Raw genomic sequence first — 19,421 nt, 5'->3', positions numbered from 1 at the left:
TCAGAGCCCCCACTCTGTTCACACCATTACCAAAGCAACGCTTGCAGATGATATCAAATTCAAAGAATAAATCTAACATTGCAAACTTTCTCCTCAGCGACTGGATTGTGGAGTGTGGACAGAGATTGTCACCTGGTCGTTACATATAATGACCTGTCATTTATAAACTTGCTCCCGGTACCTACAGCGTGAGCAGTTTTCAGGGAAAAGAGCAGATACGCTCAAGATGATATGACAGTCTAAAAGGGTAAGTTAACAAAGAATCGAGCAGTAGCTGAATCAAGTTGTCCTTGCTAAGGATCACTAGCAAGATTTGAAGGTAGGTACCTGCAATCCAACCTAACTACAGCTTTTTCAATCAGCAGCCTCTGGCTAACAGGTATCTTTATTGTACTGTAGTACAATCTGCAAGCATCTCTGGCTAACCTGTGCTACAGGTTTTTGCTAAGAATCAAAACAAGTGAGAAACTGCCACCACCTTCAGGCAGCACCTGAAATGTGTAAATTATAATTCATAGACAGGAAATCATGCAACAGTTCAGTGTCTTTAGGTGGCCCCTGTCAACAGATGGGTGATGGATAGCACGGGGCATCTTGTTCTGCCACCTGCTCCAGAAACCATCTTTGCCTTTGTGCAGCATAGCTGGGAAAGTATCTGTGCAACAAAGAGATGCAAATACCACCACGAAGATTTGGTGTGCTGCAATGCACTCAGTTGTGACAGTGACGAGTGCAGCAGAAGAGCACTGAATACATCAGACAGATTCTGAGGGGGAGTGAAAATGGTTCAGCTATCTGCAAATTACTGAGACTGTTTTTGAGAATAAATATAGCTCTGGGGAGTGTTGTATTAGACATTCAGTAGGTCATAGTTATATATAGGAGTTATATAAGAGTATACAGTTATACATTATTTACACAATACATTCACATAAGATATTCTATAGACCTACTACTACGAATCATTACTGTTGTAGAGTAGTTTACGTGTATTATCACTGCATTCAGTGATAGGAAGATGATGATTACAGTTGTACCACGTGTGCTTTAGATAATATAAAAATATGTTTTGTAATTAAGAGGTAGGGGGGCTTAGTATCTGCATAGATGCATAAAAATAGCAGACAAAACAAATCTTTGCTCACATCAGTCCATTCTATAAATGATGACAGATGTTTTGAGGTATTACATGGCACAAACAAGCTCTTGCTATCATGTGACTACAGGCTTTTACTCTTTTTACTTTTTACTGAAGGCAAAAAAGTACAGGAAAATGCACATATATCGTCAGGGGTTAAATATGTCCCAAACTTCCCAAAGCAGTACTATTTTTGAGGGCATTGGTGCATTATCAATTTATTTAGAAGCTTTCTGCCAATTTTGGTCAAAATTAAATTCTGCGTGATGGCCCTTTTTGTGATTTTTTTCATGACTTTTTTTCCAATTGGATGCTGATAACATTTAAACATTATGGCGTATAGGAAAACGGCTCCGCTTACAACATCTACGTCCACGCTGGTGTGATGACCATCATATATGTGCCTAACAGGGGGTAGCAATGACATGGTTACCTCTTAGTGCCCAAAACAGGTGCAGGCTGGTAGACTCTGAGGAAAAGTCTCTAATGTAGTCAGCCTGGAATGCTTTCTTTCCTATTAGTATATTATTTTTACAGTGACTCCTCACTGGTTCTCTTTTCCGGTAGGTCTCCCTACCGTGAAATGCATTAGTGGTGGTGGTATGTGTTGAGAATGGCAGCAGCTGGAGGTGATGCAGTGCTCACCCTGAGAAATACAGTTTCAATAGTCAGACAGAACTGCAGTGGGAGAGCCAGGCCCAGAACCTACAAACCACTTATGCACGTGCTTTGCTTTACTCATCTAATGTTTGCAGGATTAGGGCTTAAGAGTGGGGGGTTAATTTTATTTTTTTGCGGGGGGGTGAGGGCAGGGAATCTATCAAAATCATTGAACATGTCTGCAGCAGGGAGGGGTTTGTTATAACTGCACATAAAAGATAAAGCCAAATTCTGTTAATAAAAACACCAAAGACATGCCCACACCCAAAGCCTACCAAACCACACATATCAAAATGCACTAAAAGCACATTAAGATTGCAAGGACAAGCACTTGACAGTTAGGAAATGTCAGACTTAAAGTTTCCTATGCTGCAAATTCAGACCCCTTGCTCATCTGCATTATGCTAGTCTTTAATTACATGATCACATCCTATTTCCCCCCCCCCCGCCCCCTCACTGGAGTCTGAATTATAGTTGCATGGGCAACTAGTAAATGCCAGTTTTACAACTTCCAAGGGCTTGACTTCGCAACCTAAATAATGTTTTTTAATTTAGTTTTTTGTCATCATAACATGTCCCTGTTCACAAGGGGAAAGTCTGAGAGGACAAAAGGCACTGCTGCCAAATCAGAGTCGCATGTGGGCATTGCAGCCAAATGCCGACATGAGATTTCTTTTCAGGCTGGTAACTGTAGTATCAATACTATAGCACATCACCACTGACTTTGTTTCCTCTCTTTGCAGAGTTAGTCATCCCCGACAGTGCTAATGTATTTTATGCCATGAACAGCCAGGTGAACTTTGACTTCATCCTACGGAAAAAAAACTCCCTTGATGGGCAAGTGAAGATGCGGAGCCGATCTAGTTTGACACTTCCCAGAACTGCCAAAAGGGGGTGCTGGACTAACAGACACAGCAAAATCACACTTTGAAGAGAATGAGCTAACACAAAGGAGATTTGGTTTAGAAAAAAGAAAAGACCTTTGATACCATCCAGTATTACAAAGTCATGGAAGATGAAGGTGTCCGTTTTAGACTTTGGAAAGATTTGAGACTGGAATGCGAAGTGTGCATTCACTATAGATACATAGAGATGAACATCGAGAGAGAGAGACTTATGGGACAGTCACTATGGAAATATATTTTGCACATTGGCCTAGGAAGGTGAGGTCACATATACAGGGAAAAATGGAATTGCCAACCAATTTTGTCTTAAGAATTCCACATAAGCTAAATCTCCTCCTTGGAAAACAGATTCTCCTTTGTGCCAGTATTACCTAGAACAAGAACTTTAAAGTTATTTTTATACTTTGGAGAAGAAAACTGTTGCAATTAAATTCCACCTGAATCAAGCAGGAGGATTTGAGCAGCCGTCAGCTAAATGATAACACCGATTTCCAAAGGGTGTGGATGAGTTGATGGCTGCTAGCTCCTCACCCTGTCTGACAAGTGTTGCCTCCAGGAGGCTTTCACATCTGTGAAGAAGAAAGGAGGGTTGAGCCCCTCCCAAAACACTAGTCTAGAGACATAAGGAAGAATGCAATTGTGTGCACGTAGGTTGGTTTCACAGAACTGACAAACATTTTTTGCAGTTGTTCAAAGCCAGAAAATACATTTTGAGGGTTTTCCAAAGAACATTAAGAAAATGGGCCAGGGTTGCTTTTGGACGAATGTCATGTTTTGTTAATGAGCAAGGCAAGGAAACTCAACCAGCATTACTTCTCTGGACCTTGTTCACATCTTAATGCCACTACAGTGTGTTCTTCCTTTGGCTTACCTAATCTGTTTAACAGGAATCAAGGCCTTTTGCATGTACAGTTGCAAGTTCTCCAAATTCACTGATGTACCTCGTTGTAATGTGCAATCCCTCTTCAGGTGCAGAACTCTACATTAATCCACATTGATTCAGTGAGAGGCAACTATATTATTTTGTGTTTTAAAAGTGGCATAAGACGTCTATGTCTATGTTTATTATTCAGTGCCCAAAATTACCACAGATCTTATAAACTTGTAGCATTATTATACATAATCTTCAACCACCACCCTCTCTTATATGCTTCTATTAACTGAATAGTTTCCTGACATGGTACATCCTTCCAGATGGAATAAAGAATTTAACCTTCTATAAAGGCTCCCATAGCTGCTATTCTCTGTGAAACTTTAAATGACGCATTTGTTAACTCGAAGATACGAGTCTCCCTTCAGAACACATGCATAATTAAAATGTCACATAAAAGATTTTAATTCAAAGCCATAAATGACACATTGGATTGTAAGCAACACTCTCAGAACAGATTGTCTTTTCAGAATACTAGAGTTGGTTAAAATAAACTCAGATCTTGAATTTTATACAAGTCTGGAGCATGTTTTACCAGTTCTGTAGCACTGATTGTCAAAGCTGGGCCTAGATTCCATTACCAAATACCCATGATGTACCAATAAATGTCTTAAATGGTGTTGGGTCTTTACTATGTAAAGAATTATTCCCAGTTAAAAGGCAGCTCATTCTCTATAGTTTGGGAATCTTAAATCCAATTGTATTTTTGTTTTGGGAATGAATAGATCCAGTTTTGAACTGAGCCTTAGATGTGTCTAGTGTTGGGTCAGGTTTACAACAGAACTAAAGTTCAGTTTCCTTTGTAGTTCAGTAAAGGCAATGCATGAATGTGTTGGTGAGTTTTACAGTATGTCTATACAATATGGCATATAAAGCATAGCCCCTCACTCACACAATATATATAGAACTACAGAATCTGGATTTTATATTGCCAAGGTTATGTTGCTGAACATGTTTTTTCCTTTCTTACAGGGAAAGAAATTGCTGTTGGATAAAACTCGTTTCATTTATTTAAGATGCTCAGTTTTAAAAGTAATTTCTCATGAACAAAATGTTTTTGTAATTCTCCTTCTGCTGATTCTTCATCAAACCTCTGGTTCTAGCTGCCATTAATATTTCACTGAAATCAGACCATTAGGCGTTAGCTTGTGTGTGTTACCTAGCTGGCCCTGGAATGCTCAACAGGTGTTAAGGATCTAGATCAGACATCCATAGCACAGTGGAAAAACAAATCATTTGAAAGAGAACAATCTAAAAATGCTCTTCAGACAACTCAACTGCTGAATGACACCAGCGCGTATATTCGGTACTCAAGAGCTGCTTGGAAAATTCTTGTCAAAAATTTTGACAGAAATGGGGAAGACATACATGTTCATGATTTATTTTTCCTTCCCTTTTCCCACCCAGCACGATAGCTGTTTGGAAAATAGGCACAGAAAATGAGTATTCTACCTCTGAGCTACTGGGTTGTTCCTTGCTAGAGACTAGTGCACAAGCAGGAGCCTTAGGGAAGCCGAGACCCAGCTACTTCCATTAGAGCAGCCAAAGCTCTTTCGTAGAATCATAGAACTGAAAGGGACATTAATAGTTATCTAGTCCAGTCCCCATGGCAGACTTAAGTATTATCTAGATCGTCCCTGAGAGGTGCTTGTCTAACCTGCTCTTAAAAATCTCCAGTGATGGAGATTCCACAGCCTCCCTAGGCAATTTATTCCAGTGCTTAACTACCATGACAGGAATTTTTTCCTACTGTCCAATTTAAACTCCCCTTGGTGCAATTTAAGCCCATTGCTTCTTGTCCTGTCCTCAGAGGTTAACAAGAACAATTTTTCTCCCTCCTCCTTGTAACAACCTTTTATGTACTTGAAAACTGTTATCACGTCCCTTCTCAGTCTTCACTTCTCCAGACTAAACAAACCCAGTTTTTAAATCTTTCCTCATAGGTCACGTTTCTACATTTTTGCTGCTTTCCTCTGGACTTTCTCTAACTCGTCCATATCTTTCCTGAAATCTGGCACCCAGAACTGGATTCAATACACCAGTTGAGGCCTAATCAGCATGGAGTAGAACGGAAGAATTACTTCTCGTGTCTTGCTTACAACACTCCTGCTAATACATCCCAGAATGATGTTTGCTTTTTTTTGCAACAGTGTTACATTGTTGACTCATATTTAACTTGTAGTCCACTATGACCCCCAGATCCCTTTCCGCAATACTCCTTCCTAGGCAGTCATTTCCCATTTTCTATGTGTGCAATTGATTGTTCCTTTCTAAGTGGTGTACTTTGCATTTGTCCTTATTGAATTTCATCCTGTTTACCTCAGACCATTTCTCCAGTTTCTCCAGATCATTTTGAATTTAATCCTATCCTCCAAAGCACTTTGTATTGTTCGCAAACTTTGTAAGTGTACTCTCTATGCCATTATCTAAATCATTGCTGAAGAGAACTGGACCTAGGACCAATCCCTGCAGGACCCCACTTGATATCCCTTCCAGCTTGCGAACTACTCTCTGGGAATGGTTTTCCAACCAGTTATGCACCCACCTTACAGTAGCTCCATCGAGGTTGTATTGCCCTAGTTTGTTTATGAGAAGGTCATGTAAGACAGTATCAAAAGCCTTACAGAAATCAAGATATATTACAGCTACCATTTCCCCCTCCACAAGGTTTGTTAACTTGTCAAAGAAAGCTATTAGGTTGATTTGAACGCAATGTGTTCTTGACAAATCCATGCTGTTACTTATCACCTTATTATCTTTTAGGTGTTTGCAAACAGATTGCTTAATTATTTGCTCTATTATCTTTCTGGGTAATGAAGTTAAACTGACCGATCTGTAATTCCCCCTTTTTATAGGCTGGCACTATAATTGCCCTTTTCCACTTCTCTGGAATCTCACTCGTTTTCCATGACTTTTTGAAGATAATTACTAACAGCTCAGATATCTCTTCAGTCAGCTTCTTGAGTATTCTAGTATGTATTTCATCAAGCCCTGCTGACTTGAAGACACATCTAACTTATCTAATATCAGAGGGGTAGCCATGTTAGTCTGGATCTGTAAAAGCAGCAAAGAGTTCTGTGGCACCTGATAGACTAACAGACGTATTGGAGCATGAGCTTTCGTGGGTGAATACCATGCATCCGACGAAGTGGATATTCACCCACGAAAGCTCATGCTCCAAAACGTCTGTTAGTCTATAAGGTGCCACAGGACTCTTTGCTGCTTTAATTTATCTAAGTAATTTTTAACTTGTTCTCTCCTTATTTTAGCCTCTGATCCTACCTCATTTTCACTTGCATTCACTATGTTAGACGTCCAATCGCTACTAACCTTTTTGGTGAAAACTGGAACCAAAAAATCATTTAGCACTTCAGCCTTTTTCCTCCCTCATTGACTAATGGGCCTACCCTGTCCTTGCCCTTACTCTTGCTTCTAATGTATTTGGAGAATGTTTTTGTCAGTCCTTTGAGTAAGATGAGGGAAGGTTCTATATAAAGATGCATGAAGCAGCATATGGACTCCAGGCAGGACCCCATTTATTACATGAGAGAGATGTGGCGCTTTGTAAAGCTCCAGTCCTCTTTTCTTCTGTCCCCATGACAGTCCGCACCAGCTCCTGCCCCTTTTTTACCTCTGAAGTTTTCTGGAGTGGGTTGTGTTGAACTGTGACCATTTCAAAATTCAGATCAAGTTTAGTCTGACTATGAAAAACAAAACTACAAAACACTACTGCACCCACACACAATCAGAGAAAGAGTTTTCTTTGGCTGTGATGCTGCAACCAGCTTAGCACAGGTGAACCTCTGTGCCTACAAGGAGCTCATTACAAATGATCAGAGCCATAATCTGTAAGCTGTTTGGGGCAGGGGCTGTGTTGATATCTATGTTGTATAGGACAGAGCATGTTCTTAATACGTCCGCTAATAATAGGTTTCAATGAGATCTCCAAAAACATGCCATGTGAAGTTACTAGCTTCAGCTATTTTTTGACTTATGAATTCAGAGGGGAACATACAGGCAAGTGTATTTTTTCCCTTTTAGATATGTATAACCAAAAAACAAATGCATTAAATTTGCACTTCCTTTCCAAAAAGCCTTTACCTCTGGTTAAGCCAAAGCATGAACTGCCTCTAGAAAGGAATTCATTTGAAAGTAATGAGCAACTGCAAAAGGGAAGGGGGGTAAAAGTATTTATAATAGAAGTGGGAATGCAGCATCACATCAGGATGCGCCTGCTCCCACTCTGCTCATAAGTAAGTTTGGAAAGTAGTAGTTTACTGGGAAAAATCTGTTTCATTTTGCAGGGGGAAAAGGTGGGGCCACACTGAAGCATCTAGCTAATAAAATAAGACTCATGAAATTATGCAAAACTTGTTCTTTCCTTTTTCTGAAACTGGCATTTACAGCCCCTGCATCATTCACAGCGTAGTAATGAAATGAAATGAAAACATTTTTGATGGTTCAGTAAAAGTTTTGTTTCTAATAAAACACTATGACCGTACTTTACCTACTCAAGCACATAGGCGGCGAGCTATATATTCCCAGGTGGTGCCCGGGCCCAGCTCCACCAATACTTGGGGCTGGGTGTCCCCCTGGCCCCACCTGCCATCCCCCTCCCCCGAGTGTCCCCTGGCCCCAACTTGCTGCTTCCACGCACAGCACCCCCCCAGAGTAGAGCATCTCTGTCTCTTCCGAGCAGCTCCATGCTGCCTCCCTGCAGCAACTGCTGCTTCAGGGTCCTAGTGCCCCCCATCTCTGCCAGGGCAGACTGACTCTGAGCCTGCCCTTCCACCTCAGGCCCTTCCCTTTTCCGGCAGGACCCTCCACCAGCACAGCCTCCCCCGCCCCCCACTCACTGCTCCTGCCCCATGCTTGGCAAGGAGGCAGCCCCATCCCTCACCCCGCCAGTGACGCTACAGTCAGGGGCAATACTAGGGGAGGAGGTGCACACAGCACCCACCAGCACCCTCCATGGGGGAGGTGAGGGAGATTCCTGGACCAGAGAGAGGCCCTAGGAGCATGCAGTGACGGTGGTGGAGGTGGGAAAGGGGAGGCTCCTCCCTCAGAGTTCCCTGCTGCTGGCAAGGAAAGGGCTGGAGGGAGTCCTCCTCTCTGGCCCCTGTCCTGGAACAGCCTGCCTGCAGCCAAACTCATCCCCACCCCAGAGCCCACACCCCCAGCCACAGCTTTCACCCCCCACCACACCCTCAACCCTCTGCCTGAGCCTTGAGCCTTTCCAGCACTCCAAACGCTTCATCTCCAGCCCCAGCCAGAGCCCTCATTCCCCCCCCAGCCCTGAGCTCCCTCCAACACCACAAACACCTCATCTCCAGCCCCAGCCCTCATCCCCCTGCACTCTAACCCTCGGCCACAGCCTTGAGCCTTTCTAACACCCCAAACCCCCCAACCCAAGACAGAGCCCTCAGCTCCCACACTCCTAATCTTGCCCTGATCCCTCCCACACCCTAAACCCCTCATCTGCAGCCACATCCCCTCACCCCTGCACCCCCTCCCATCTCCAATCTCCCTCCCAGATCCTGCACCCCAATCCCCTGCCCCAGCCTGGGGCCTGCACTCCAGACCTCCTCCCCCATCCAAACTCCCTCCCAGAGTCTTGGCCAGGTGTGGGAGGGAGTTTGCGGGGCAGGAGTGGGTTCTGGGCACCACCAAAATTTCTGCCCCACCCCCACCCCAGCACCCACAACATTCAACAGCTGTGCTTAACTGAGATTGCGCTGCACCAATTTGAGAGCATCCGCTTATCAGCCTGGCCACCCCCGCCAATCTGAATTCCTTGCTTCATAAACAAAGTCTGTTATATACAGCTGAGGCTGTGACACAGTGCTTGGCCTGCCAAGCAGAAGCCTCACCTGACAAAATGTAACAAGCAATCTTACACTCTGTCGCCTCATCCTCCAGCCAGGGGTTCCCAAACTTCTTTCGCCTGTGGCGCGCCTGTGCAGCGGCAATACGCACAGAGGCCCACTAGTAACACTTCATGAGAAAAATTACTAATTATACACATGGAAACGATATATGCCAGCAGATGGCCAGTACTCATGGGGTGCATCATTCCACTACCCATCAGTGCTAGGCCTGAGGGCAGGTGCCATGCCTCCTCCCCAATGGCAGTGCGCCCCCATGATGCCCAGCACCTAGGGGTGCCAGGCATCCTTACCGGCTGCTAAAAGTCTGGTTACCTGCAACCAGCCTCTGCGGCCAGGGATGGGAGCAGGAAGCGCAGCAGCTGCTATTGGCACCTGGGCAAGCGGCTCTGTTTAGCACAGGGGTTCTCAAATGGGCGGGGGGTCGGCCCCCCCCCAGGGGATTGTGAGGTTATTATATAGGGGGTTGGGAGCTGTCAGCTCCACCCCCACCCCACAGCCCTCTTTGCTGCCAGAATTTATAATGGTGGTAAATATATTTTAAAAAAGTGTTTTTAATGTATTGGGGGGGTCACACTCAGAGGCTTGCTATGTGAAGGGGGGTCCCCAGTACAAAAGTATGCGAACCCCTGGTTTAGCAGCTGCTGCGCTTCCCACCCATAGCCTGACGGCGAGCCCTGGCTGGTTCCTGAACCAGGGCTCCAAAGCAAATATTGGCGCCATCTGGGAGTAACCTGTCTGCCCCGCCATGCCCTGATTTCCCCAGCCCATCGCTTCAGCCCCCCCCCCCCCCCGCTGTGCGCCAATTTCCCCTCCCTGGCCCCTCACTCCAGGGACCAACCAACCCAGCTCTGCCCTGATTTCCCCACTCCACGGACCAACACACACTCCCCCCGCCCTCCACTGCCTCGGCCCCTCGCTCCAGGGCGCGCCCCCCCCGCTTCCCTGCTGTGCCCCGCGTTCTGTGGTGAGGCAATTGGGCAGACAGGCTCCGCATCAGCCCTTCCCAGCCCCGCAGGTGAGTCCCAGGGGATGGGGGAACCGAGCAATGGGGCAGGGGTGGGGAGTGCGCGACAAGGGGGTGGAAGCGCTAGGTGGGGCAGGGCCTCGTGGGACGAGGTGTTTGGTTTTCAGGGATTAGAAAGTTGGCAACGCTACCATCACCCCTTCCCTTGCAGCTTTAGGGCAAAAGCCCTGATTTTACCCTGCCCCAAATTGAGCCGAAGCTCCATGTCCCCCCCTTACCATCCGCAAGGGCCCTCGGCTCCCTAGGAACACTGGTGGTTGGCCGGGGGGGGGGGCGCGGGCTGAGGGCCATTGGTGTTGCCTCCCACTGGGGGCAGGTGTGGCACATTCTGCTCAGCCCTGGGACTGCCACAGCCTCAGCACCAGCTCAGCCTGCAGGGCCCAGATTTTTTTGCAGCAGGCGGAGGACCGCCCCCCACCTCCCCTCCCAAATGAGCTGGGGGAAACTGAGAAAGGAAACAGAACCGGGTACCCCAGTCAGGTCAGGGGGCTCAGCCCCAGAGACCCGCCCCCCCCAGCCAGGCCCTGGGGCAGAGGTGTCTGTGTGTGTGTGTGGGGCGGGGGGCAATACCGAGACCAGTTTGGTCCAAGCCGGCTCACAAAGCCGGCTCACTGGGGGCAGGGAGGCAGGGCAGAAGCAGCGTTAATGTTGTTTCAGAGGGAGGTAGGGCAGTCGGGTGGGGTGGGGGGGAAATGCCATATATCCGCGGGTGCCCTGGGGCAGGGGACTCCCGGGTTTGCCCCCCACCCTTCACCTGCCATCCCTGCCAGCAGCTCACCCGGACGGCTGTGTTGCGGGCCACCTTTGGGAGCCCCTGCTGTCACTGACAGTGTGATAAGCTCACGGCAGCCAAAGACCAGTAGCACGCAAGAAAGCAAATGAACAGCCAGCAGTGTGCTTCAGCCCAGGGGCTCGAAACCTTTTCTTGCTGGGCCCCACCCCAATGCTATAAAAACCTCCAGGGCCCAGCGGGGTGGGGGTGGGGGGACTCGGGCTCCGCACCGGGAAGGGGGTGCAGCCTGGGGCATGGAAATAGTTTGACTTCTATGGGGGGGGTGGGGCAAGGGCTGCCAGGGCTTGAGCCAGCTATGCACAGCCGTCCAGGGAGGGAGCGCCATCTCCACCGCCTGACTCACCTCAGCAGGCCACCCAGCTTTTCTGGGTTGTGGGGGGAAACGCAACCAAAAACTATAACTCAAAGGGGTGAACTCAGCTAAAAAAGTTTGAAAAACAGTGCTAGGGGCTGTGGGCGGAGGGGGGGGGTAGATCAGGGTGCAGGAAGGGGGTGCTAGGGGCTGTGTGCAGGCAAGGGGGAGCTCAGGGTACAGGGAGAGGAGTAACTAGGGTGTGTGTGTGGGCTGGGGATTCCCACCCAATGGAAGTTGCAGAGTTGGCACTCGGGATGGGGGCAGTGTGCGGAGGGAGACTCCCCTGGCTGCCCCTATGCCTGGGAGCTGGACATGCCACTTCCAGGAGTGGCGTGGAGCAGGGGCAGCTAGGGAGCCTGCCTTAGCCCTTCCGGACTTTCCGCGGCCTATTAAAATCTCCCAGATTGGTTTCGGTAGCCTCTGGGAGATCAAGGCCGATCCCAGGAGACTCCCAACTAATCCGTGAGGGTTGGCAACCCTCCCTTCCGGGGACTATGCCCCAGCCAGATGGCTTCATGCCCATGCTCCTTCTCTGTGAGCAACGAGCACCAATGCTGCCTATTTCAGCGGTGACCATGTTATCAGAGCTAATACTCAGAGCATCGTTCCACCTCTCTGACAGTTGCTCTTCTCTTCTCTGCTACCTAGCCCTAAGAACCCTCATCTACCCCCCTCCCATTTATGCAAATACTGTACACGTACAATGGAGATGTGCCAAACCGGGGACTTTCCTTCTGCAAAATGTCCTTCCCATTGTGGTTTCCAGGGATTGCTCCTGTCTAAAGCAGTGTTACCGCTGAATTGAAGAGAAATGGCTATGTGCACCATGAAAAGCATGCTAATATCAGCATTTCCATATTCTTCCTGGGCGAAGCCACCTATACACAAAACCTGACCCCTCTCTGAGAGAAGCATGCCAATATTCGTGATGCTGTGTTCACATGCATAATGAAATGTGAAAGAACCTTAATTCTTGCATAGTTTTCCCTTTCTAGCCCCTACTACTTTAAAAACTGATGTTTAGTTTCACTGTTGTTCTCCAAGTGGGCTTGCACAAGTGCGCTCCTGCTCCCGCACTGAAGTCAATGCCAAGATTCGTATTGACTTCAGTGGGTCAAGGCAAAGCCCCTTCTGATGAGCTGCAGTGCCACCATGTTCTGCATGTTTATATTTTTCAAATCTTGCTTTTAAAACAGCAGAGCAGAAAGCAAGCAGTGTCTCGCTGAACAGTGCCACCTGCTGGCCAGCCAGGCTCAAAATGGAGGTCAGGTCTGCCCTGCGGGCTGGAGAATAAAGACCTGATTATGGGGATGGAGGCTTTATAAAAAGGGAAAAACAACACTTAATTTGTGCCAGGGCTTGGCAGTTCATAGCCCTGGCACCTCTGGGCTTGCTGCATCAGTTATGAACGCAAAAAAATTGCTTGAGCCCCCAGCATCTAATTGCTTGAGCTCTGGCATCTATTTCAATACAAATTAAGTAGGAGGGGAAAACCCCCAAATCATTCACAATGGCCCAAGGATGCCCCACAATCCTTACTCCACATGTGCCAAGTTTCATGGCTAGGCCCCTTTCTTCAGCCTGGGGTGTGGACGAGGCTGCACCTCATGGAGCAGTTGTGGAACATGTGTTTGTGGTTAGGGGCCAGGGGAACAGGCTGTGGAAGCCAGTAAATAATTAACAAGGATTTGAAGAGATCTTAATGAATGTTAGTTAGCAAGAGTCAGGCCATACTGTAACCTTAATGACGTAAGACTTGTAGGAGCAAAGATAGTGCGAGGCGACAGGACAGGAACTGTGTACAAAGTTATTACGATCTTGCAATCACTAACCAAAATGCAGGCTTGCTTTTTCTAGGATTGAGACAAATAAGATAAGCCTTTTTGCTATGTATAAACAAAATGTAGTTGTTGCTTTTTACTGTCTGTATTATTGTTAGAAATTGTCTGTAAAAGGTATAAAGGCTTGCTGTGATTGTTTACCAGTTGAGAGACCTGTCCAGGACTGGGGTGACCCTGTGTCCTATGGCACTCTCTCCCTCCATGGTAATTACTGGAGAAATTAAAGAATTTGATTTTGCTGCACCCAAACAATAAAAGCGAGAACTTAGTTTTTCTTCGACAATTTGGGGGCTCGTCCGGGATGGCAACGCCCACGGACCCACAGACGGCTACTACGGATCATTCCCCTTCGAACCCCATGGCGCCACATGAGAGGTATGAGACCTTTTGAAATCTCTATTGGGGTATCGGAGGAGGACTTTCCGTGAGGACGTCTGTCTCTGTTGGGCTCACGCCATCTGAACTTATTGACTGTGCAGCAGGATCAGATGCAAAGTGGTATTGGGGAGAGGCCCCAATAAGGTTAGTTTATAGCAGTACTGGGAACTGCTGAGTTGGCCAAGGTAAATGCATAAGGTAATGCATAAGGTAAATGCATAGGTAAATGCATTAGAATGCACCGGTGCTGAGGGGTTTTTACCGCCTCAAGAGGGGTTGTCATACCGCCTCATGGTATTGGTCCGGACCAGGTAAAGATGCATCATGGTTAAAATAAAAAAAAAAAAAGAGATAAAAAGGTTAAAAAAAAAAAAAAGGGTTAAAAAAAGAAAAAAAGAAAAAAAGAAAAAAGAAAAAGGAAGAAAAAGAGGCCTTGGTGTGTGTGTGTGTACACCAGTGTGAGTGGCTGTTACCGGGCTAGCCCAGTAACTAGTGGATCTTTAGGAGATCCGACCCACGGTGGGCTGACTCAGCCTGGCATAGTCCGGCGAGGAAGCTGCCTGGGTCTAGGGGTGTGTGAACCCATCTTCCCTCCCCTTTCCCTTCCGTGTGGGCTACTGACAGTCTAAATATTCCACCTTACCCCCTAAGGGTGCCCCAGCATATTACATGTACGTACATTATGGTCCTAAAATCTGCAGGTATTTAAATGATTGGAATCTGTACATGCGTGAAAAAATTCATTTAAACAATGTCCATTAGAAGGCACCTTCAATCGAGATAAGATCATATATCTAAGAGGAGCTTTTAATCACCAAAGAAAAGCCTCTGACACGGTGTGAGCAATTTGTCTAGGAACGGGTTAATTTGAAATTCGGCTTCACCCAGAGATAGGAGAAGTTGTTTTGTGTTCAAGGTCGAAAATCAGTGCGGACTATGCTAAGTGCAAAGGAAAACTGCTTTGCACTTGTGGAACATAGAGACGGGCAAACCGAAGGCAGTACAGATTGCGGAATTGGAATTATATTTGCAAAGCTTAACTTCCCAGTGAGACATGTGTGAGTATTAAAGTGGTTTAAGGCTTGGGGCATTCATGTTTTTTCTGTGTGAGGTGGGAGCATTCCCAATACTCTCCATTGTTGTTTTATTATTTTTAATGAAGCTTTAAAACTTGATATAGAATACGGAAACACTATTTGGTTTTGGTGCATTATTTAGCTTTGGCTTTGTTTTGTTTAACCGGTTACTGATGTTTTTCTGCTCTGTTCATTTGGCCGTTAGGTGTGTGAGCGGAACTGAACTTCTCGTTCGTAATTCCTCAGGGTGGAAGCCATGTGTGCGATGAAGCTCTGAGGTTGTCCTGAGATTTTTACAGTCCCGCCCCCCCGTAGCGGACAATATAATAGAAGTAGAAAAATTTGGCTTAGACTGTAATTTTCTCTGCTTTCTGTGTAATTTTCTTTTCTGTTTAAGTGTCAGCAGACAAATGGGTGGGTCTCTGGGTAGACCCCCAAAGGGGTTTGGATTATGTGTTAAGTAAATGGCCATGTATTTTTGCCCAGGTGGCAAGCCTTACTAGGGAGGACTCGGGTAGTCTTGTGAGTAGAAATGTTTTGGGGACAAGACCAGAAGGGTGAGGGCTAGTTGTGAAGCCCACCCTCCTAGCTAAACTGGTAGTGGAGCAAATTGGTGCAAAATGGAAGGGACGGCTCAGCAAGAAAAAAGGATCGGGCCCAGGCGAGCAGGCAACAGACAGAGTGATTGGACAACAGGTTGGAAACTTTTGAGGGTGTAGTGGAATAAAGGAGTAAGTGAATATAAGCATGAGAATTTCAAATACTCAGAAGTATATTTGGAATGGTGATTTGAATTGGTAAAGTGGCTGTTGGAAGGGAAAAGCAAGTGAGGACAGTTTTTTGGTGTCTTTGAAATGTTTGTAAATAAATTCAGGCAAATAAATTTATTGGATTGTAATAATTTGGCTGTGACCAATTTTGTTAAATCAGTTGAAGACTGTATACAGTACTATGTAATGATACTTTTATTAGGCTCTACAGGCACTATAAGTGGTGATGTTTTCTTTCAGTGTTTAAAAGCAGGAGTTAACAATAGGAAAGCAAGCCGGAAAGCATCTGTGATAATGCAAATTAACTAACTGATAAGGTGGAGGCCGCTGAAACCAAGGCTGTCTAAGAAACACATACGAGAAAATATGGGGTAATTCCTCTGTTTTGCCTAGAATCAACAAGAGTATTTGTATATTTTAAGTATTTAATTGCCCAGACGGGGTGGACCTCTGTTTTTGTCTTTCAGATAATCAAAGAAAACTAATGCCAGCTGCACAGCATTCAACGTACCTTGATTTACTGGCACAGTAGAAGATTATGTTGTGTGTTCTATGTTCTATCTTGTTGTGTTTTTTTTTTGTGGCCAGAATTGTTGTGTTTAATATTTTCATGAGATGGTCTGATTTGATATCAAGCGGAAATGTTGGATTGAGATGCAGATACTTGTTTTGTTCAATTTGGAATACAAAGTGTTTGGTTACATCAGAAAATGTGATATACTAAAGTCTAATACATTTTCTTAAGTAAGAGAAAGAAACTACATTGGCCAAATCTTTTAATTGAGAATTGTTGTTAAAATTTGCATACTGACAGTCTTTGGAAGCGAGGACATGAAAAGTTAACCCACTCCCCATATTGTACAAGGGATCCTTCTGGCTACCTCAGACTTTTAGCCAGAGGGCTGGGGATGGTGGATAGCTATTGGACTAGAAGTTATATTAAGTGAACTTCTCACAGTGGGTGTGCTTGTCCTGGCTTGTTCTTCCAAAGTTCTGTAATAAGGTTATTTTAGTGAAAGGGTATATGTGGCATACATTGAATGATAATACTTCTGTACTGTATAACAGTACTGTTTATGTGTTCATGGTATGAAAAAGGTGTATAATTGAAGAGTAAAAGTTTTCTTTGTAGGTTAAATGAAAAAAAAAAAAAAAAAAAGCCAAGAAGAGAATGGCTAACATGCGCTGGCCCCAGTCAAGGACACCGCTTGGCTGCCTACCAAGAGAAGGGGGGGGGGAACGCTGGGACAGTGGAACGCCGGAACGGGACTTACAAAAAATGAACTGGCCAAGATTTGTGCTGAGACACACTTAAAGTGGCCAGATGCCCTTCCTTTGGCACTGATGTGTATGAGAGCCATTCCCAATTGAACGACTGGACTCAGCCCTCATGAAATTTGACAGGACACCCAATGCTGACTACCAACTGCACCCCCACTAACCCCAGCTCAGATGGACATTCATTTGCTGGATAACATAATGCTTAAATATTGTCAGGCACTAATGAAATGTGTTAAGTCTTTTTATACACAGGTGATGGAAGCACTACCAAAGGATCCTGTGCAACCTTGCCACTCGTTGGAACCAGGAGCCTGGGTCTACATAAAGATCCATCAGCGAAAGACTGCCTTGGCTCCATGCTGGAAAGGCCCTTTCCAAGTCCTGCTGACTACCGACACCGCTGTGAAGTGCCACAGACTGACTGCTTGGACCCAGGATTCTCGCTGCAAAAAGACCCCTCCACATCAGAAGAATTTTCCTATTGATGATTAGCCTATTCTTTCTTCTAGTTCTACTGTGCTTCTGGACAGCTTCTGGACAACCTCTCCCTTGTCCACTGACAGACCAACTGTGCCTTTAGACTTTTCTAGAAAAAGCACAGCTATTACAGGGTGATATGTGCTGGAAACCTCTCCCCTGTAGGATGCTAAACCTTGATTGTTTTGGGAAGGCAGAAGAAGCACTCACTCCACTGACATTGCCAAAGTCCAGGAATTCCTGACTAAAAGGACATTGAGAACTGACCCTGGTGAAGAAACACAGAATTACATACTGGCAGGAAGAAATTTGTGGGACCCATGCTTGGGACTGTGGTATTAATTGGATTTTGGGGTTTATTCTACAGGCTGCGCCCTGTGTTCTGGATAAATCCTTCAGTATGTATTGCCCTCCCTAATTGGATTTTAACTGACATTGCCCTTATCCAGTTTTCTACATACCCAGATTGCTCACAAGGGGCTGCCATTAGATTAGCACAACAAAAGGCCTGGGTTATTTCCTCTGGACAAGAAGGGAATTGACCAGATCCCTGTGGGCTGGGGCCAATAGTGTAGTAGTCATTTGGACTATTCTTAAAGGCCAAGAACATGATAAGAAATTGGGGCAACTAGAAAAGGCCACTAGTCTTATTTTTGAAGCTCAGCTATCTTAAGTACAGGCTGGAGTTGGTGAGTTACATGTCATTTCCACCCTTAGTTTTATGACCCAGAAGTTACTGACAGAGATGGTATTGAATATCACTGAGGCTGGGAAGGCATTGCAGTGGGATCTGGACCAGACTTGGCCCACTGCCCTTACAGACACGTCAGGAGTACCATCTGATCTGTGGTCATGAAGACATACTTGGACACTTTCTGGATGGAAGTGTGGACATTCACAGTGCTCCTTCCAAGCATATGGACCAGTTAGGGGGTGTGGGCTCCCACATACCGAATCCTGCTGGGTCCATGGGGAGGATGCATGTGGAACTGAATTATTTACCGAGACATCTGGGAAATTAGACCACCTGGTATACCTACCTGATTTATAGACAGTACCCCTAGAATAACACCTGACAAGATATACATATTGATCTTACCACTGCTGCAGGCAATTATATCATTTACTGGCCTGCAGATAGAATGCAGATAGAATGCAGATAGAATGTTGCAAGTAGCTCTTAGATTTTAGGTATATTTTGATTGGACTAGAATAATGCCTGATCGGTTTCATAAATTTGCTTTCATTGTTACCTAAGGTTCAAAGAATCTCTGAATTGCAAGGGCAAATTCACTTGCTTTAGAATATATTTTAAGCTGAAAAGGATACCTTTCATACAGCTTATAGAGTGTTTACTTTATGTACTAGGTATGTTGTTTTATGCTTTGTGATCAGAATTGTACAACAGCCCCGTTGTATTGTTCCTCTGGGACTGTTATTGTTTGTCGTGTTGTTAGTTAGTTTAGGATTATGTTATTGTTGTTGTTTTTGAAAAAAAAACACATAATTATAGTTATAATACCTTTTCATGTTCATGCTAATCATGCATTGTCATTACGTCCCATGACGGTTGACAGGTTTGCTGTAGAATCTGAAGTCCATGGTTTCATGCGAATTGAGATTTGAAATTGTTTGTTGTACTAGAAGTACAAAAGGGGGGAGTGTGGAAGCCAGTAAATAATTAACAAGGATTTGAAGAGATCTTAATGAATGTTAGTTAGCAAGAGTCAGGCCATACTGTAACCTTAATGACGTAAGACTTGTAGGAGCAAAGATAGTGCGAGGCGACAGGACAGGAACTGTGTACAAAGTTATTACGACCTTGCAATCACTAACCAAAATGCAGGCTTGCTTTTTCTAGGATTGAGACAAATAAGATAAGCCTTTTTGCTATGTATAAACAA

The 19,421-nt window shown here is 45.3% G+C and overlaps 1 protein-coding gene and 1 long non-coding RNA gene across 9 annotated transcripts in view; both read left to right on the top strand.

Annotated features, from left to right (window-relative positions):
- Positions 1-4,146, top strand: part of RGL1 (ral guanine nucleotide dissociation stimulator like 1) — a 160,363-nt gene extending 156,217 nt beyond the window's left edge. For all 8 annotated transcript variants that reach the window (XM_045026585.1, XM_045026590.1, XM_045026591.1 and 5 more), the window contains one exon: positions 2,542-4,146. In XM_045026585.1, coding sequence (XP_044882520.1) covers positions 2,542-2,729 — 188 coding nt within the window. In that variant the 3' untranslated portion in view covers positions 2,730-4,146. The remainder of the gene's footprint in view (positions 1-2,541) is intronic.
- A 10,599-nt stretch (positions 4,147-14,745) lies between these two features.
- Positions 14,746-16,277, top strand: LOC123376586. Its single transcript, XR_006581838.1, has 3 exons — positions 14,746-14,971; positions 16,000-16,130; positions 16,227-16,277. It is a non-coding gene; the product is annotated as an uncharacterized LOC123376586 (long non-coding RNA).
- The last annotated feature ends 3,144 nt before the right edge of the window (positions 16,278-19,421 follow it).

This window comes from Mauremys mutica, chromosome 8 (assembly GCF_020497125.1).
Source record: "Mauremys mutica isolate MM-2020 ecotype Southern chromosome 8, ASM2049712v1, whole genome shotgun sequence".
Taxonomy (NCBI): domain Eukaryota; kingdom Metazoa; phylum Chordata; order Testudines; family Geoemydidae; genus Mauremys; species Mauremys mutica.
Note: the sequence above shows the minus strand (reverse complement) of the source record. Positions and strands in the feature narration are given on the sequence as shown.